At 41.8% G+C, this 21,835-nt stretch overlaps 1 protein-coding gene across 6 annotated transcripts in view; it reads left to right on the plus strand.

Annotated features, from left to right (window-relative positions):
- Positions 1 to 21,835, plus strand: part of TWNK (twinkle mtDNA helicase) — an 80,795-nt gene that overhangs the window by 22,099 nt on the left and 36,861 nt on the right. For 5 of the 6 annotated variants that reach the window (XM_077455320.1, XM_077455318.1, XM_077455321.1 and 2 more), the window contains exons 5-6: positions 683 to 824; positions 14,788 to 16,732. In XM_077455320.1, the coding sequence (XP_077311446.1) occupies positions 683 to 824; positions 14,788 to 15,039 (394 nt within the window). In that variant the 3' untranslated portion in view covers positions 15,040 to 16,732. Of the gene's footprint in view, positions 1 to 682; positions 825 to 14,787; positions 16,733 to 21,835 lie in introns of those variants that run through there. The other variant, XM_077455319.1, reaches the window with a different exon arrangement.

Here is a 21,835-nt window from a genome sequence, read left to right on the forward strand (position 1 = left end):
TGATGATCGCAACTACAGCAAAGTTGGAGAACCAATCAATGTTTCTCATAGTTTACAATGTGTGGATGCACTGCACAGTGCTTCCCCCTCAGTGCAGGTGCGGTGTGGGAAATTGAAATTGGAATGCATTGGTGTCTCACCGACAGTTCCCTGCACTACTCTGCTGATGGGGAGGGAGGCTTTGCGTGCCGCTTGATTTGATTGACCGCTGTGATCAGTTGTCACACTGGTCACATGGTTGGGAGCCCCTCTCCGGTTCCCATAAACAGGGATGTTGTTCCGTCGGTATGCGTTTTCAGCACAGAACGTGGTGTGTCCATGAATTCATGTGTGTGGCACATGGTTGTTAAGGCCTGCCCACCCTGTTGCAAACATATACATTAGGCGGCCAGCAAGAGGTTAAATCTCTTTTTAAATATTGCCCAGAATGTCACCAAGATCGGACATGAGGGCAGATCTCTCCTTAAGAGACACAGATCTCGTCATAAAAACTGACACAGGATCTAACCTTTTTCTACTCAGTCCAAACAAAAAAAAAGTTTGTCTGGGGTTCTGCTTTAAGCTGTGTGCAGTGATTTCTGTGCAGATGTTATGTGTATAAATAAACTTTGTGCAGACTGTGGAAGATGATGGTTTCTGATTAATCCTGTCCCCCAGCTAAGTTTTAACACGTGTCTTCCAGATTTACACTGCAGGACTACATCGTTGGTTCTTTCAGGAAATTTGCCACAGAGAATAGCTGTCATGTGACTCTGGTCATTCACCCCCGGAAAGAAGACGATGACAAGGAATTACAGACATCATCTATTTTTGGCTCTGCAAAAGTAGGTCGATCATCTGTTTGGGACCATAATATACAAGTGAATGTGAAATACCAGTTACTTAATACATAAGGGTAACAGTGCCAAACATATGCAGTCAGTGAATACAGAATTAAAAAGGACTTGGATACCTTTATTGGTGCCAGTGTAGGGAAGGATTTTGGCTTTTAAACCGCACTTTTTCATCCGGAATTAATATGTTCATTTGCCCACACCTGTCTTAAATGAGTATTTATGATTGCTGTGAGGCGACTCTCTTTACCACATTAGACTAAGAAGGCTTTGCAGAGGCTGATTGCAATGCAATTTTTCAGAATTACCAGGCAGGAAGTAAGCAATGGGTAGTAAAATGTCTCTCCACAGGAACAGGGCTTCATCCCAGTTACTCTAGGTTAGCCAAATTATGGTGCATCATGGGTTTACTGAATAAAGCTGCACTGTGTGTTAGTTGGTAGTAGTGCTACAGAAGTAGTAAACCGCAGGTTCAAAAAAAACAAAACCCTGCAAGACGATGCCATAATGTGCTAGTATGCATCACTTACTAGCACATTATTAAATACTCCCCTTAAAAGAAAGCACTTCAGCGGTGCGCTGTCACCACTGACAGGGCTTCCATCTTCACCCAGTCCTCGTTCGGGTGCTCCAGCCATTTGATTGGCAGAGCCACGATGATTTAACTTTGGCCCATGCACGCAGGAGTCATGGCCGTGGCTGTTTTTCATATCTCCTAAACAGCGCAAGTTTAGGAGATATTCACTGTACCTACAGGTAAGACTTTATTATAGGCTTAGGTAGATTATACTACCACTTAAAACCTTTCTATATTTTATCAATAATGTATTTAGGTCCATCCTGCAAAGATATTGCAGAATGTTTTGTGTTTTTAAATGCTGACAAGCTGCAGCTTCCTTGTCCCCCAGCACCACTTTTCCAAACTTCCAGTGCGAAGCATGTACACTGTAAACATTATCAGAAAGTCCCATGACTGCCTGCAGAGTGACTACATATTCCATCTCCTTGCATTCTTTGCTTCAAGATAAAAAGCCTTCTGTGTGCAGCAGCAGCCCTCAGCCCCCCTAATATTTACCTGAGCCCCCCAGTGTCTCAGCCATCTGAGACTCTTCCTCCTGATTGGCTGAGACACAACAGCAGTGCCATTGGCTCCCGCTGCTGTCCGTCAGTCACCCAATCAGGAGAGAGAGGGGACGGGGCCAGGCCGCAAGCTCTGCGTCTGAATGGACACAGGAAGCTTCAACACTGCTCAAGTGTCGCCTTAGCAAGCTGTTTGCTGTGGGGGCACTCGACAGGAGTGAGGGGCCAGGAGCACAGAAGAGGGACCCGAGAAGAGAAGGATCTGGGCTGCTCTGTGAAAATGCACTGCAAAGAGCAGGTACATATAACATGTTTGTAAAGTCTTTGTTATTCAATAAAAATAACAATCACTTTAACTGTATGTTTAACTGTATGTAGCCTCAGCTACATAAAGTAGAGTTGTGCTCATAAGTTTACACACCCTGGCAGAATTTATGATTTCTTGGACATTTTTCGGAGAATATGAATGATAACACAAAAACATTTCTTTCACTCATGGTGGGTGTTTGGCTGAAGCCATTTATTATCAATCAACTGTGTTTACTCTTTTTAAATCATAATGACAACAGAAACTACCCAAATTACCCCGATCAAAAGTTTACATACCCTGGTGATTTTGGCCTGATAACATGCACACACGTTGACACAAAGGGGTTTGAATGGCTATTAAAGGTAACCATCCTCACCTGTGATCTGTTTGCTTGTAATTAGTCTGTGTGTATAAAAGGTCAGTGAGTTTCTGGACTCCTGACAGACCCTTGCATCTTTCATCCAGTGCTACACTGAAGTTTCTGGATTCTGAGTCACACGGGAAGCAAAAGAATTGTCAAAAGATCTGCGGGAAAAAGTAGTTGAACTGTATAAACAGGAAAGGGATATAAAAAGATATCCAAAGAATTGAGAATGCCAATCAGCAGTGTTCAAACTCTAATCAAGAAGAGGAAATGAGGGGTTCTGTTGAAACCAAACCACGGTCAGGTAGACCAACTAAGATTTCTGCCAGGAAATTACAGGACTCTCTGAAAACATTTGCTGGGACTGTTTCAAAATACACAATAAGGAGGCACTTGAAGAAAGATGGGCTGCATGGTCTAGTCACCAGAAGAAAGCCATTACTATGCAAATGCAACAAAGTTTCCTGCTTACAATACGCCAAACGGCACAGAGACAAGCCTCGAGCCTTCTGGCACAAAGTCATTTAACCACTTTCAGACCGGACCATTTTGCTGGTAAATGACCAGAGGTCTTTTTACACTTTGGCACTGCGCTGCTTTAACTGGTAATTGCGCGGTCATGCAATGTTGTACCCAAACAAAATTTGCGTCCTTTTCTTCCCACAAATAGAGCTTTCTTTTGATGGTATTTGATTGCCTCTGCGATTTTTATTTTTTGCGATATAAACGTAAAAAGACCGCAAATTTTGAAAAAAAATGATATTTTCTACTTTTTGTTATTAGAAAAATCCAATAAACTCAATTTTAGTCATACATTTAGGCCAAAATGTATTCAGCCACATGTCTTTGGTAAAAAAAAAGTCAATAATTGTATATTTATTGGTTTGCGCAAAAGTTGTCACATCTACAAACTAAGGTACGTTTTCTGGAATTTACGCAGCTTTTAGTTTACGACTGCCTATCTCATTTCTTGAGGTGCTAAAATGACAGGGCAGTACAAAACCCCCCCAAATGACCCCATTTTGGAAAGTAGACCCCCTAAGGAAATTGATAAGAGGCATGTTGAGCCCATTGAATATTTTATTTTTTTGCCTCAAGCGATTGAATAATGACAAAAAAAAAATTTTTTTTTTTTTTTTACACAAAGTTGTCACTAAATGATATATTGCTCACACATGCTATGGGCGTATGTGAAATGACACCCCAAAATAAATTCTGCTGCTTCTCCTGAGTACGGGGATACCACATATGTGGGACTTTTTGGGAGCCTAGCCGCGTACAGGGCCCCGAAAACCAAGCACCGCCTTCAGGCTTTCTAAGGGCGTAAATTTTTGATTTCACGCCTCACTACCTATTACAGTTTTGAAGGCCATAAAATGCCAAGATGGCACAAAACCCCCACAAATGACCCCATTTTAGAAAGTAGACACCCCAAGCTATTTGCTGAGAGGCATGTTGAGTCCATGGAATATTTTATATTTTGCCACAAGTTGCGGGAAAATTACAAACTTTTTTTTTTTTTTTTTTTTTTCACAAAGTTGTCACTAAATGATATATTGCTCATGCATGCCATGGGCATATGTGAAATGACACCCCAAAATAAATTCTGCTGCTTCTCCTGAGTACGGGGATACCACATATGTGGGACTTTTTGGGAGCCTAGCCGCGTACGGGGCCCCGAAAACCAAGCACCGCCTTCAGGCTTTCTAAGGGCGTAATTTTTTGAGTTCACTTCTCACTACCTATTACAGTTTTGAAGGCCATAAAATGCCAAGATGGCACAAAACCCCCACAAATGACCCCATTTTAGAAAGTAGACACCCCAAGCTATTTGCTGAGAGGCATGTTGAGTCCATGGAATATTTTATATTTTGCCACAAGTTGCGGGAAAATTACAAACTTTTTTTTTTTTTCACAAAGTTGTCACTAAATGATATATTGCTCACGCATGCCATGGGCATATGTGAAATGACACCCCAAAATAAATTCTGCTGCTTCTCCTGAGTACGGGGATACCACATATGTGGGACTTTTTGGGAGCCTAGCCGCGTACGGGGCCCCAAAAACCAAGCACCGCCTTCAGGCTTTCTAAGGGCGTTACAGTTTTGAAGGCCATAAAATGCCAAGATGGCACAAACCCCCCCCCCCCAAATGACCCCATTTTAGAAAGTAGACACCCCTAAATTTAGGGGTACACTAGTGAGACTAGGTAATAAATGGCGGGTGCCCTGAAACTATAAAAAAATAACTAACCAACCAGCGTCACCTGTAACAGTTATATGGTGATCACTGGTGAAAGGGTTAACTAGGGGGCAATCAGGGGGCTTTATGCGGTAGTATATGGGGGTCCCTGGCGCTATAAAAAGCTGCGGCGAACCTAAATACCTACCTGCCTAACTAGCGTCACCTGTGACACTAATACAGCGATCAGAAAAACGATCGCTTATTAGGCTGGGTTCACACTGGAGCGATGCGGGAACGCCACGAATGCGCGGCGGGTTCCCGCATCGCATGCCTCCCGGCGGCAGTTCACACTGCCCTATGCGAACTGCTGGGAGTGTCAGTGAAATGTTAATGACACCCCCAGATCAGTTCGCATATCGCAGTGCGATCTGCAAACTTGGATCGCATGGTGTGAACACCCATGCGATCCGATTCTGCTGCGGACCAAAAAAAGGGTCCCGTGCGAGTTTGCGGCGGGTGCGACACGAATTCAGCCATACTATCTGTATAGCTGAACTCGAATCGCACAGAGATCGGATGTGATTTGCACTGCAGTGCGGTGCGAATCACATCCGTTCTCATAAACCGCTGCAATGTGAACCCAGCCTTAGTGACACTGGCGACGGGGGGTGATCACGGGGTTAAACCTTTATTGGGGGGGTTAGGGGGGTACCTTAGAACTAAAGGGGGCTAACCCTAACTGCCCTAACAGTTATTAGTCACAAATGACACCTGCCGGGTGATCAGGGGGTTAAACCTTTATTAGGTAATAAATGGCGGGTGCCCTGAAACTATAAAAAAATAACTAACCAACCAGCGTCACCTGTAACAGTTATATGGTGATCACTGGTGAAAGGGTTAACTAGGGGGCAATCAGGGGGCTTTATGCGGTAGTATATGGGGGTCCCTAGCGCTATAAAAAGCTGCGGCGAACCTAAATACCTACCTGCCTAACTAGCGTCACCTGTGACACTAATACGGCGATCAGAAAAATGATCGCTTATTAGGCTGGGTTCACACTGGAGCGATGCGGAAACGCCGCGAATCCGCGGCGGGTTCCCGCATCGCATGCCTCCCGGCGGCAGTTCACACTGCCCTATGCGAACTGCTGGGAGTGTCAGTGAAATGTTACTGACACCCCCAGATCAGTTCGCATATCGCAGTGCGATCTGCAAACTCGGATCGCATGGTGTGAACACCCATGCGATCCGATTCTGCTGCGGGCCAAAAAAAGGGTCCCGTGCGAATTTGCGGCGGGTGCGGCGGGTGTGGCGGGTGCGGCGGGTGCGGCGAATGGCTGAACTCGAATCGCACAGAGATCGGATGTGATTTGCACTGCAGTGCGGTGCGAATCACATTCGTTCTCATAAACCGCTGCAATGTGAACCCAGCCTTAGTGACACTGGCGACGGGGGGTGATCACGGGGTTAAACCTTTATTGGGGGGGTTAGGGGGGTACATTAGAACTAAAGGGGGCTAACCCTAACTGCCCTAACAGTTATTACAGTCACAAATGACACCAATGCAAAAAAAAAAAAATAAAATGACATTGGTGTCACTGTGACTGGGGGGGCAGGGGTAATTGGGGGGGTGATCGGGGGGTAAAGGGGGGGTGTGAGTGTGCCTGGCATGTTCTACTGTGTGTGGGATGTGTTGGTGCAACTCACTGATCCGCTCTCCTCCGTGTCGGAACGAAAAATACCGACACGGAGGAGAGAATACATCACTTCCTCTCCTGTGTTTACATTACAGGAGAGGAAGTGATGTCACCGGGGATTTCCATTCGTCGGGAGCGATCGCGAGGGGGTGGCCATGAATGAATGGCCGTCCCCTCGTCCGGGATCGCTCCCGAACGAAAACCGACCGCCGCAGGCACCGGGCGGGGGCCCGATCGGGCCCCCGACCCGCGGGAGGCAAATCACGTACATGTACGTGCTTATGCCTGCCCGTGCCATTCTGCCGACGTACATCGGCGTGAGGCGGTCGGCAAGTGGTTAAAGTGATTTAGCTTTTTGGCCACAACCATAAACAATACATTTGGAGAAACACAGTGTGAAACACTGAGGTGAAACCACAGAGGTGGATTGCTGATGCACAGGAAATTTGGTCAAAATTGATGGCAAAATGAATGCAGTATGTTATCAAAAAATACCGGAGGAACATTTGCAATCATCAGCCAGGAAGCTGCGCATGGGATGTACTTGGACATTCCAACATGACAATGATCCAAGACACAAGGCCATGTCGACCTGTCATTGGCTACAGCAGAATAAAGTGAAAATTCTGGAATGGCCATCTCCGTCTCCTGACCTCAATATCATTGAGCCATTCTGGGGAGATCTCAAACGGTGAAGTTCATGCAAGACAGCCCAAGAATTTACAGGAACTGGAGTCTTTTTGCCAAGAAGAATGGGCAGCTTTACCATCTGAGAAGATAAAGAGCCACAAAAGACTTCAAGCAGTCATTGATGTTAAAGGGGGCAATGTAAACTTTTGATCAGGGTCAGTTGGGTAGTTTCTGTGATTATGATTTAAAAAGAGTAAACACAGTTGATTGATAATAAATGGCTTCAGCCAAACACTAACCATGAGTCCACGTGTCTTATTATTATTCACGATTTATATAGTGACAACAGTTTACACAGCGCTTTACAATGTAGAGAGGGGACAGCACAATTACAGTACAGTCCAATACAGGAGGGCCCTGCTCGCATAATCTCTGAAAAATGGCCAAGAAATCATAAATTCTGCCAGGGTATGTAAACTTATGAGTACAACTGTATATAGCTCTGTTTTCACAGCAGCATGGGGGACTGCCTGTTCCATTCCTGGAATAAAACAGTGTTGAGCTGAGTACTGCTCAACCATTCATCGGAAGCTTTTCATTCTATGAATGACTACAAAGCTTCCTTTGATTGGCTGAGGTGGAGAGGCGTTTGGATGGCGTCATGATTTTCTCCTCAGCCAATTAGAGGAAGCTTTGTAGTCATTCATAAAAATACAGTGCTTACTGTGAATGGCTGGCTGAGCACCGCTCAGCCTGACTCGATTTTGTTCTGGGAGCAGGATGGGAAGTCTGTCTTGCTGCCAGAGCACATCGATGTATATTCTATGTAGCTAAGGCAACATATAGTTAACAGCTCACACAACCAGCGCACAGGATAATGTGGTAAATAGTTTTAGCCCAGCTTGTCCAAAACAAACTATTTCAAGGGACATTAAACGTGCAGTTAAGCATTCACCAAACTTACCCTTGGTCTTGTTTATAACCGTTTAGAAGCACCTGCTGTGTGGTTAGATTAGAGAGCTGCCAGGAAGCCATGAGTCTGGTGCATAGCAAGTAATAGCAAAAAAGCTAAGATTTCAGTGCCTCTGTTGTGAACTTTAAAAAATGTATTTCTTTAAGGCTCATTCCCACAGCAAATTAGTGCCATCTTCCATGCAGAGCCGCTGGCAGTTGCGTGTGCATCTACCTCGGAGCTGCATGCAGGCAGGGCTCATGTAAGTAGTTGATGTACACATAGTACCAGCATGGATACAATTGCATATCAAAGTTTGACATGTGGATAGGAGCAAGTATTCGGATTGCAGTGCAACCACTTCTGCCTGCATGTCAAATTGATATGTGATTGTGTCTTTTCCGATGCCGCATGCACATCTATTTCCATGGGTTGCCTGAATACACCTCTGTGGTGGATACACATGCATCTGCCAGTGACTCTGCATGGAGGATGGCACTATTTTGCCATCTGAATGAGCTCCTAAATGCAACCAGTATATGAAACTGACATTGACATGGTATCCTCCACTTGCAAACTACTATACACAGAACTGGGAGCCAATCAGGTGTTTTGCATACAAATGTGTTGACATGGAGCGTGCTGATACTAGAAGAGCAGCAAGATTTCATCCTTGGTTCTCCTGCTTTTCATTGTCCAGATAGAGGGCTGGGAATGGAAAGAAGACAGTATTTTAACTGTACAGTGGATATAAGAAGTCTACACACCCCTGCTTTCACACTGGAACGGGTGGGCGTTGACGGTAAAACGCCACTAGTTTTAGTGGCGATTTACCGTCATTTTAGCGGTGCTATTCGGCCGCTAGTGGGATGCTTTTAACCCCCGCTACCAGCCAAATAAAGGGTTAAATGTGCCCATGTAGCGCCACTGCCGAAGCACTTGGCAGGCACTTAGGCAGCAGTGCCTATTCATTTCAGTGGGCAGGAGAGGTGTGTACATCGCTCCTTCTCCGCTCCAAAAAGTCTGCTCGCTGGATTATTTTTTTTACGTCCTGCTGGCGCAGTGTCCCAGTGTGAAGGCACTCTGGCTTTCACACTGGGACTGCAGGGGAGGTGTTTTTCAGGTGCTTTACAGGCACTATTTGTAGCCCAAAAACGCCCCAGTGTGAAAGGGGTCTTATTGCGACCTATAAACTGTACAACTCAGTTGAAACAACAAACTGAAATCTTTTTGGTGGAGGAAAGTAAAACTAAAAAACTAAAATAATGGTTGCATAAGTGTGCACACCCTTAAACTAATACTTTTGTTGAAGCACCTTTTGATTTTATTACAGCACATCTTGACTTGGCAATATTTGCCCACTCTTCTTTGCAAAAACACAAATCTGTAAGATTGCAAGGGTATCTCTGCGCATAGCCCTCTTCAGAACACCCCACAGATTTTCAATAGGATTTAGGTCTGGGCCTTTATAAAACTTTAATCTTTTTCTGGTGAAGCCATTCCTTAGTTGATTTAAAAGTATGCTTTGGGTCATGTTCAGCTTTCTAGCAGAAGCCTGAAGGTTTTGTGCCAATATTGACTGGTATTTGGAACTTTTCATAATCCCTTCTACCTTGACTAAGGCCCCTGTTCCAGCTGAAGAAAAACAGCCCCAAAGCATGAAGCTGCCACCACCATGCTTCACTGTGGGTATGGTGGTCTTTTGGTCATGTGCAGTGTTTTTGCGCCAAACATATCTTTTGGAATTATGGCCCAAAAGTTCTTGGTTTCATAACCCATTTTCCCACATGCTTTTGGAAGACTTCAGATGTGTTTTTTGAAAAAGTGTAGCCAGGCTTGGATGTTTTTCTTTGTAAGAAAAGGCTCTTGTTACTCTACCCCATAGCCAAGACATAGGAAGAATACGGGAGATTGTTTTCGCATGTACCACACAGCCAGTACTTGCCAGATATTCCTGCAGCTCCTTTAATGTTGCTGTAGGCCTCTTGGCAGCCTCCCTGACCAGTTTTCTTCTTGTGTTTTTATTTTATTTTATTTTTTATCAATTTTGGAGGGATGTGCAGTTCTTGGTAATTTCACTGTTGTGCCATATTTTCTCCACTTGACCATGACTGTCTTCACTGTGTTCCATGGTATATCTAATGTCTTGGAAATTCTTTTGTACCATTCTCCTGACCTGATGCCTTTTAACAATGAGATCCCTCTGATGCTTTGGAAGCTGTCTGCAGACCATGGCTTTTGCCGTAAGATGCGACTAGAAAATGTCAGGAAAGACCTACTAGAACAGCTGAACTTTATTTTGGGTAAATCAGAGGCACTTTAAATGATGGCAGGCGTGTACTGACTCCTATTTAACATGAGTTTGAATGTGATTGCTTAATTCTGAACACAGCTACATCCACAGTTATAAGAGGGTGTGCACACTTATGCAACAACATTATTTTAGTTTTTAATTTTTTACTTCCAAAAAGATTTCAGATTGCTGGAAAAAGTTCTGAAATGATCTTTGTTTAATATTTTTATATCACAGAAACCTGACATTTTAACAGAGGTTTGTAGACTTTTTATATCCACTATATGTGATGTCCTCCAACTGGCTGTGCTGTATAAGGGGGAAGTGTAATGCTCAGCTGGATTGATAGAAATACAAATATTTTGGCTGTTAAAATAGCTTCTTGGTATGTAGTTTATCTGTCAATTTAGCTCATGGCCTGGAGTTCAGCTCTAATTACAATTTAGGAATGAAAACCGGGCGTTTTGGTTTAGGGAATATGCATAGACAGCCTGAATCTGCTTCAAGCTTCTGGCATCTTTTGGTGGTGAGATCTCTTCTCTTCCCTTATCACAGAGCCAATAATAACGGTGTCAAATCTGTCACAACTCAAACTCTCATATATTGGTTTAAAGGATAAATTCACATTTTGTAACACATTGCACCCATATCCTGGGTGAAACGTCAGCCACCACACAAAGCTAAAATTCTTTTGTGCATCAAGTTTGCATTTTATGTCCTGCATCAAAAGCTCTACCAGTAATAGTACAACGGGTAATACATGATAAAATACTGAGTGTGGTCACACGTACCTTTAAGAGAAATATTAGAAATTCTATATGCTGTATAGAAAAATTGCTGAATTATGGAGGGTATAATGGCAGTGTATGTAAACCGTAGCAATACAGTAATACCTTTGGATTACAAGCATAATTCCTTCCAGAAGCATGCTTGTAATCCAAAGCAACTCGTATATCAAAGCGAGTTTTCCCATAAGAAATACTGGAAACCCAAATCGTCAGAATTTAAAAAAATATATAGCTCGTCTTGCGAAACGCTCGTATACTGCATTACAAACAGAGTTATACCTGTACTTTTTGTAAGCCTTTTGTTAACCACTTCAGCCCTGGAGGATTTGGCTGTCCAAAGACCAGAGCACTTTTTGTGATTCTGCACTGCGTTGCTTTAACTGACAATTGCGCTGTCGTGCGACGTGGCTCCCAAACAAAATTGACGTCCTTTTTTTTTCCACAAATAGAGCTTTCTTTTGGTGGTATTTGATTAATCACCTCTATGGTTTTATAAACGTTTTATAAACTGCGCTATAAACAAAAAAGTGTCCATTTTGAAAAAAAAAACACATTGTTTTTTACTTTTTGCTATAATAAATATCCCCAAAAAATATATTAATTTTTTTTCCCCTCAGTTTAGGTCAATACATAGTCTTCTACATATTATTGGTTAAAAAAAATCATAATAAGCCTTTACTGATTGGTTAGCGCAAATGTTATAGTGCCTACAAAATAGGGGATAGTTTTATGGCATTTTTATTACTTTTTTTTTTTTTTTAAATGGTAATGGCGGCTATCTGTTTTTTATCGTGACTGCGACATTATGGCGGACACTTTTGGTGCTATTTTGGGTCCATTCACATTTATACAGCGATCAGTGCGATTAAAAATGCATTGATTACTGTGTAAATGTGAATGGCAGTGAAGGGGTTAACACTAGGTGGCGCTGTAGGTGTTAAGTGTGCCCTAGGGAGTGATTCTAACTGGGGGGGAAGGCGCTATGTGTGACACATCACTGATCATCGCTCCCGAATACAGGGAGCTATGATCAGTGACAGTGTCACTAGGCAGAAAGGGGAGATGCTTGTTTACATTTGCAACTTCTCGTTCTTCCTCTACGTGAGGCACTCGTGGGTATCCCCATGGACCCACAGTCGGACTCACGGAGCTTGTGGCGTGTACACGCGTGCGCCCGCTAGCCAAGCCTTGCGAGATCACGTACAATAAAGTGATTTGGCGCAGCAGAGCCAACCTGCCGCAGTAAAACTTCAGTGGCTGGTCCTCAAGTGGTTAAAGTGCCAAAATTACACGCGTGCGCCCGCTAGCCAAGCCTTGCGAGATCACGTACAATAAAGTGATTTGGCGCAGCAGAGCCAACCTGCCGCAGTAAAACTTCAGTGGCTGGTCCTCAAGTGGTTAAAGTGCCAAAATTATTGGTCAAACCTGTCAGAAATCTAGCGAGCGGACAATACTAACCTAAAATCTTATGCATTGTTATGAGCCCTGTTTACATACCCCCATGGTATATAGAAGTGGAGGTGTTTTGCAGGCCTAAGACTTCCTGTCCTATGGTGTCAGTGATGCTGCCCAATAGTTTACAGTACAGAAATTCATACAGTGAGCACTGTTGCCTTGGGGCAGCAAGTGTTAGTGGCAGGATCAGCAGATTAAAATAAAGGAATACAATTAAAACAAATGCAGCCACCACATCTAAGTACTGTTAAGCTAATATGTATAACATTTTTGCTCTTGGGTTTGATAGTTTTATTTACTGAGGCTAAAAGGCAATGGAAAGCTTTGTTGCTTATAGTTGCAGATTGAAACTACTACTATAACTACCATGGTATGTATCTTCTTGTATACCAAGAAGATTCACCACTTAAACCATCGGTTCTGTATTAATAAAATAATCTTTGTTACCTTTTAGATATAGTACCTATGTGCCTTTTTAAAGTCATATATATATATATATATATATATATATATATATATATATATATATATATATATATATATATATATAAATTAGAATTTCCTTCCGTACCAAGAAGATAGCAGTTGAAGTTTCCCAGAAAATAGCCTGCAGAAAATGTAGTCAAGGGGCCCGAAAAGATAAAAGCATGTTACTGCCTTGTTGCTTGGATATGTAAACTGTTGGACACTTACCTCCAACATTACAGGGGTGAAAATCAACAGTTCTCACTTCCTAGTAACAAGGCAGGGCATGCTTATTGGGAGTTTTTTAGCCCGGGTTCCAGGGGGAACTAAATGGTCTACAGCAGAGGGAGTTTCATTACAGGCCGCATCAGCTTTATGGTGGCCCTTCATGGGTTGGTTGTATCTGTAAGACTATATAAATTTATCCAGTGCTATGCAGAATTGCTGCAGGAACTCAACCACATGATGGAAGAAAGGAGGGAGGCGCACCTAAGTGTAGTATTTAGAACATAGTTTAATGTACAAAGTGTTGCACTTGCATTAAACTATGTTCTAAATACTACACTTAGGTGCACCTCCCTCCTTTCTTGCATCATATTTCTTAGAGTTTCTGGATATGCTCTGGGGATGGCTGGCACCTGAACTTTCTTCTGTACCACAGTTGTCATAGACTACATGATTTACAACAAGGACTATTTACAACAAGGACGACTATTTCTGATCAGCGGCAGATTTTCCTCTGTCATGTGCTGGGTGGTTTTAATCTTTTAGGAACTTAACACACCCGCCCCTGCTGAACTGAATTGAATGGTGGGTGTGGCCAAATTGCACTAACAGTAGGAGGATCTTAAAAGGGCAATAAATACCAGCGTGTTATGTGTGGAGTTCAGAGATTTTCTGTGCGCGGTGTACAGAGCGTGCAACATATAGAGTGCAGAGTTTAGGGTTCAGCTCTTTTAAATGCTGTCCACAACTCTCTCTCTCTCTCTCGCTTGTAGGGAAATCATTGGTCAGCATCTATGCACCCAGGCACAGATGGTGATCACAGTGAAGCTTACCACGTGAAGCCCCATCCCACACTGCACCTTCATCTACATCTCCCTTGTCCCTGCTGTGAGTGCAGGGATCTGGGAGAGCCGCCAAGAGGAAAGCTGTTCTTGTAAACACAGAAGACTTTTGTGTTTTACGAGTAACAATGGTAATTGGGGAGCGGAGGACAAGATCCAAAGGTGGTGCAACACAGTTATGCCACATTCCAGCTGAGAAAAAGCTCTGGGTGTGAGAGCCACATGAAATGGCCTGGCGGACCATTGCGTTTGACACGTGGTCTACAGGTGAGAAAATAAATCAAATGAACATTTTACAAAGCTGCTTAGTTTAGTATCTACTGGGGCCCCTTGAACTGCATAGGCAATTTTAGAAAAGGTGTACTTAGGCTTTAAGGGCTCCATAGGAGGCAGGGCGCTGACACATGGTGTAAAATGGAAGAAGCTGATTACAGTCTTTACTGACATTAGACTCAAATTGCAAAGCATTAGCACCAGGATAAGGATCTCTAGTTTTAGACACATAATTGTAATTTTTAAATCTTCTGGCTCTAACCTGAAAATAATTGTAGTTTAAAAAAAAAAAAAAAGGATCCCTCTCTTTGTGTTTTGGAAATTGAGGCCAGAGATTATAATTTTAAAATATGTTTTTTCTTTTTCTTTTTCTTTTTTTTTTTTTCTCTGGCTCCAGGCCAGTCAGGAGTCTGATAATATTATGATCCTCCAGGACCGAAAGCTGGCAAGTGGTCCAGGCAAGAGACATTTGCAAGTGGCTAAAAACCGATTTGATGGGGACGTGGGGGTTTTCCCGCTGGAATTCAACAAGGCCACGCTGACCTTTTCTTCCAAAGGCAAGGCGAAGTTGAAGAGAGTAAATAAGGAAAATGAGCCTTCTGCCAGCCCCACAACTCCGAAGCCATCAAAGAATAAATCTGAGAAGTAACTTTGTTCTGATCACAAATTGTGAGTTAAAGTTGCAAAGAATTTACTGATTTACAGGATTTTTTTTTACACATTATTGGATGTACTGCTTCCATATCGCAGAATGGTTCTGATTGTAACTACTGCTTACAGTTGGGGTAAATGTATACCAACTTGATCAAAGGCCAAGTGGAGGTGTGGTCTGTAGCAGCCAATAAGACTTCAGCTTTCATTGTAAAGCTATTCTGATACGTTTTATGTATCTTAAGCTTTCAGGTAATTAGTACTTGCCTTTTTAGGAACCACATCATTTCTGAGGACCTTGTGTGTTCCGTGATAACGCCATATTAGTTTTAAGCTTAATGGTTTTCTGTCATTTCACTTTATTTTTGCAAAGTGCTGTGTATTAGCAAGTCTAGGCACATTATTTGTATATTTGATGCTAAAGTAGAACTCCAACCAGAGTCCTCTTTTCAATAGTTTTGTATAGCGTGAGGAAGGGTTGGAGTTCCACTTTAGGAGAACCTTTAGGATAAGAAAACACTGGAGATCAGAGAGTCCCTAGAAAGAACTACCTCTTAAAGTGTCCGTTTGACCCATTTCTTTATGCCGATTTACAAGAATGTCTGATGGAGTGATCCAGGACACACAGCTGAAAGAGTTCCTTTCTCAGACATTATTCTGATATGCAGTACGTTTATTACTACATCACTACAGGTACATTTTAATATATTATATAAACTTACCATTAAAACAGATCTATAGAACAGATCTAGATCTGTTATATATTTCTTCATGTAATTGTTTGGTTGACAACCCACTGGTGGGATTTGGAGGGCTGAACATAGAACACAGAAGCTGATTTAGAGGGGGGATATATGAATGAAAAATGTGTGTGTGTGTGTATATATGTATATATGTATATATATATATATATATATATATATATATATATATATATATATATATATATATAATTATGCACATACAATGAGATGGCACACAAAATTATTAAATACTGACTTATTAAGAATTGACTGGACATTTACAAAATATCCACAAAAGTGATAGCAGATGGTGATCACAGAAAGTAGAATAAAGAATAGGCTGACTGTTGGAACAAGAATGTTAAAGGTGCAAACCATTCAAAAATAAAGTTTTGGGTGGTTGTGGTGGAATGATTCACCCACTGGCTGGTTTAAACTTGCAGGGTCTCCAGTGGTTTAATGTACTGGTAAGCATCTCTCGCTCTGTGTCCTCTCCACCAACTCTTTTTGTCTTTACTCCATATCTGTCACCTTTTAACCCATATAAGACGACGACACAGCAGCCCTTTTAAAGAAACCCTTAGGCCTAGCTCTGATTGGTTTTGGTGTTTAACTGTCAGTTGAAGAACATAAGTAAAGCAAACACTTATAAACTTTCATTAAGCTTTGAGGAGTTTTCTTAAATCAGATGGAGTACCTTTCAGGTCTACATAAGCAATGTGCAGTGGTGGCTGCAACTTTAGACATTCATCTAAGAGGTTTCAATGGGCTTTCAGCCAGCTAAAGCCTGTGTGACTGGGGCCTTACAGATCTTCGCATTTGCTGTTCTGAATGTTGTGAATTTTTAATAAAGCCAGGTTTATTTTTAAAGGAAAATTGTTTTTATATTTTGTGTGTACACAACTTTCATATGTGTATTTATAAAAAAAATAAAATCACTTCTATGGACTTAATAGACTGATTATAAATCGTCCTCACAAATACATCTTCTAATTACGGTATGACTTACGCTTGAATTATTTGTGTAGCCATAACATAGATAAACCTGGGTCTTTTTACCTTAATGATAAAATGTTCTTTGTTAAAGATAGACTATCATCTTGTCCATGTCGGGCAAAGTGACTGTCTCTACAAAATGTCCATCCGACATTCGTATACTCACCTATCCTTGCTTGAAACACACATTCATTAACAGAAGCTTTATTTCTACTGCTATTTGGTCTATTAGCAGATCCCCAGGCATTAACAAAAGCTATAATAAAAAATAGAAACAGAGGCTGCCCTTGCTTACCTCATTCTAAGGATGCTAGTTACAGTTAAGTTAAAAAAAAAAAAAGTGCAAAGTTTGGAGTTTTGATTTTTCTGATTTTGCTTGCTGCACATTTTGTCTGTGTTAGTAAAGCTAACCATACACTATGTGAATTTTTCGACCAGGTCCTGATGGACCAGCCAAAATTTGCTTAGTTGGTGGCTCTGTCGGCCACTTCCTGCCCCACATACAGCACCTCAGTTGAAAAATTGGAGGTGCCGGGCTGGAAATTGTTGACCAAACAGCAACTACATCCAGCCAGATGTGGCCAATGTTCAGGTATATTGACATTCGGCTTGGACACCTATCAAAAGCTACAGTGGGTTATTTTTATAGTATGTTAATAGAACAGGAGACTCCACAAGAATTGCCTTTCCTTCAGGCCTGGGAAAGAGATTTAGGGACCACGTTCTCCCCAGCACAAAAGAATAAGATGTTGCTGTTTAATCAAAAGGCCTCGATGGCAAGCAGATATCAAGAAGGGGGATATAAGATTCTTACTAGGTGGTATAGAAAACCAAAAGTGCTACATCAAATTTACCCCCAGATATCAGAGACATGTTGGAGATGTCTGGGAGTGGAGGGAACATTATTACATATTTTTTGGGAATGTCCAAAAATAAGAGTGTTCTGGGAGATGGTAGCTGATACTATTGTAAGGATTACAGGAATTGACCTGGGAGATAAACTGCCAACTTTTTTGTTGCTGGATATTCCAATGGCAATAGAAAGATTCAAAAATTCTTTGCTGAGACACCTATTGATAGCAGCAAGGGCATGTATTCCGGCTCTGTGGAAAAGAGCAGCCCTCCAGCTAGAGCACAGTGGTATCAGAGAATTGCAGAAATCCAACAAATGGAAAATTTGACAATGAGAGATCAAGATGAGAAATATCAGAAGATTTGGGCTCCATATCTAAAGTATAGAGAAAGTATGATGCAGAACATTTGAAATATGGTAGAGCTGGCGGATCGTGGTGGTGAAGAGGTGAGGGGGTGGATTATTATGAAAATTCCCCCCCCTTTTTTTTTTTTTTCTAAGATATTGCTGTTAAAGAAACTGTAGGTATATAATGAAATGTAATGTGTAATCTATGGAAAGAAAAGATGGAAAAATTAAGAATTTATAAAAAAAAAAAAAAAAAAGCTACAGTGGGGGATTCATCCATCTGTGCTGTATAGAGGTACCTGTTAGGATTTTTTTTTTTTTTTTTTTTTCATTCAACTGGTTTTGTTTAGTTACGGGAAAGAGGGTTCACCACTCATCCTAGTCTTGTCAGGCATCCTTTTGAGGCCTAAGATGACTTGGTTAACTATGTGGGTATAATGGTTGGGGTTATGGTTCTGAAATTCTTTTGAACTGAAAAAGTTACTTGGCTGAGACTTCTTACTCTTTTTAAGGCTGGTAATCTTGAAGTTGTACAAGGGTTGGATCATAGCCCGCTATACAACAATGAATAGTTCTGAGGTACAAGGAGCAAACCTAGGGTGCATTGCACTATTAGCTACAGTATAGGGCATATAACAAAGATACAAATGGAGAACCTCTCGTGCTTGGTAAGAAAGTACCTTCTGAGTTCTGGCTCAGTTTGAAGCAAGATATCTCAGCTGCTGATTAAATGCATCAGTCATTGAATTGTGAATGATTTTGGAATCCCCTCGTATTGATATAAAAAGGAAACTCGCCGACAAACCTAAAAACTGTTGCCTTTTCCTGTGAATACTGACAGAAACTACACCATTACCATGCTTGACCCAAGATGTACCTTCGGGATGAACTTGAATGCAGCCACTGTAGAAGGCGGCACATTCTGAGATGTACTCGTGTCTGCATGGTTGACGACAGGCGACTACACAACCCTCCCTTGCAGAGTGACTGTGACAACAAGTGGCAGCTGTTGCTAAAGGAAGAAGTGGGCAGAATGCATTACTTGTACTGGGCATGAGAATCTGTGTTTCATGCCACTGTCACAGAAACTGTTTGACGTGTTTTGTTGCACACTAGAAGGTGTCTTTAGTGTCATTATGATACATTTCATTTGCTTAGTAAAGATTTGTTTTTTTACAGATGTTTGCTTAGCGCTGTGCATACACTATTTTGGTTTACTACAGCACTATATAATTTATGCTGATGTCGATAAATAAATGATGGTCTGTATGGAGTTTGCAGAAGCACGAGGTTGCTGCCTGAAAATTCTGTGTGAAGGTGCTACAAGAAAATCAATACAGTGTGAATAATTGATCTGCTTGCCTTTTAGTTTGAGTTGCAATTAAACTGGATTGTAAGTAGGAGCTAGGAGACCTTTTCTTATTTAGTGTATGAGTTACCTGACCCATGTCTCCAGGTAATATTTACACATTTCTAGCCTGGCAGGTTATTGCGGCCCTTATATATCATCACTACTTACTACAAAGTGTGGTACCCTATTGCAATCAGAAAACTTTCAGTTTGGAATAGTAAAATCTATGAAACAACCTAATTGATGATGTGGATTAATGATCTCTACATATTGCATCTTGCTCTATTAAATGAGCTCATAGCACTTTAGGCTGAAATCGAAGGCAGGTCATCGATTATGCATTTTTCTTTTCTTCGACCATGGGTGGAAGGGGTGAAAATTGCTTGATTCCCCCATCAGTGTTAATGTGGGAATCCCTCTCCCAGCGCTATTGTGTTCTGCCAACAGGCAGCACAGGGAGCTTTTTCCTGCCAGCAGGACACAATCGCTAGAGCTGGCGGCACTAATTATACGGGAAAAACCCTACAGCCTGGTTGCACACAAGATGAACAATGGATCGACTTTTGTAACACCAGGGTTGCCCATACATGGATTGAAATGTGGCTGGTCCCTGCTGAACTGGCCAGATTTCAATCCATGTATGACGGGCTTAAGTGCCATCTCAACCCATTAAAATGACCATTCTCATTTAATTTTCTATGAAATCCAATCTGGTAAGTCCATTGTACCAAGACTGTTCATGGCTTCCCTTTTTTTTTTTCTTTTTTGCAAAGCGCTGTCCCTGGCCAGTGTTAATGGCCTTGCACAGTGTAAGCAATCTCAATTTAAAAAAAGCTAATTGTGTTTAACTCCAGCCCTGCCCTAACAATGCGTTCATGAGCAATTGACTTCCAGCTTTGCTCCTTTCTGCTGATATCTGCTAGAAAAATTGAGGGTTGAAGGAGAGCTTAGACAAGGGAGGGCACAAGGAGACTCTGACAGGGTTGCATAGGGTGCCTATGGGCTTCAATTAATTATTAAGGGATAAGTTCACCTTTTTTTTTTTTAAAGTAGTAAGTGCACATCTTTATGCAAGCAATACAAGTGCATTTATTATGTTTTTTTTACTTGGCACCTGTAAAACATTTCTCCTGCAGACTTGTCAGTGTATCTGTAAACTCATACTGCCTCATGTGGGCAGGCACATACACACTAACTGGAAGGCCTAATTCAATTTAATTTCATGCGAGACCTCCCAATACAACCATGGACTTTCCATACAATACTTCACCATGTATACCAATAATAAGTCAGGACAGAGACCATCGGGACCATATTTTTTTTTTTTCAACTTTTTGGGGCAATTGCTGTGTTTATTGGTCAATTCCTCCCTCTGCATATTAAATTAATAGCTTCTACCTTGTAGATGCATAAAGTAAGTGCTAAGTGGCAAGCTACATCTTCTATACCAACATAATCTGCCTCAGTGTTGTAATAAGAAACATAGCCCATGAGTATATGTGCTTCTGCTTGTTTATTGAGCATGCCCCTTACTCATTAAAACATAATCGCATGTAATGGGGAAGTCTGTTTGTTTATACCACATCTGTGTGTGCGCCCATTTTATTATTGGCCCATTAATATATGGGTTGGTCTCACTAAACTATTAGGGAAGGGCCTGCAGGGACCACAACATGGAAGCAGGACACTGTTTGCATGATGGAGTGCACAAGGTTTTGCAGGGTAGGCCATGTGCTTTAGGGGACATCAGTCCCAACATGGAGGCACCTGGAAGAGCCTGTAATATGATATGTCCACTTAGAAAGTTTTAGGAGTCCATGTGTTTGCATAAATGAATTCTTGACATGTCCCAATATCGAGCAACAGTATTCTTTACCTAACCTGAGAGTCTAAGATGAGTGTAATCACTCTGCTACAGTCCTTTCCCACAGGCATTAGACTGAAATGCTGTAACTTTGTATCTGGCCACAAGGTGTGTGGTAGCAGCATGGGCTAGTCAGATTTTTTTTGTCATAAATTTGTGAACACAGCCAAGAACTGCACAGACACCAGGATCTACTTGATTGTGTTATTCCTGAGTTGGCAACCCAGTCCAGAAGTAGATGCTATCCCTGCATGATTACTAACCAACGTTGGTTCTATCCTTCTGGATAGAAATTTAAATGAAGATATTGTAAGCGGAAGTTCTGTGACCTCTAATAGAGGTAATACCAGTAAGTTGCAATGCAGGGCATCGTGTTACACATTTACTGGCATGGTCTATGCTTTTTCCTGGCAGTGGCAAACGCTATTATACCATGTAATGTAAGATACTCCTCCTATTAAAGGCTGGGTACAAGAATTATGCCATCCTATGCAGATGGAGAATCTGACAGCATACCTATGACACTTAAGATTTTAAGAAATTACTACTGCGTTTTGGGGCCCTTGGATTCTTTTTTTTTTATGGCATCTGCAGCTTTTAAGAACTTCTCCTCCCCCTAAAGTGGGGTATTTGTGATCT

This window comes from Lithobates pipiens, unplaced genomic scaffold (assembly GCF_037356315.1).
Source record: "Lithobates pipiens isolate NorthernLeopardFrog02 unplaced genomic scaffold, aLitPip1_a1.2 Scaffold_25, whole genome shotgun sequence".
NCBI classification, from domain to species: Eukaryota; Metazoa; Chordata; class Amphibia; order Anura; family Ranidae; genus Lithobates; species Lithobates pipiens.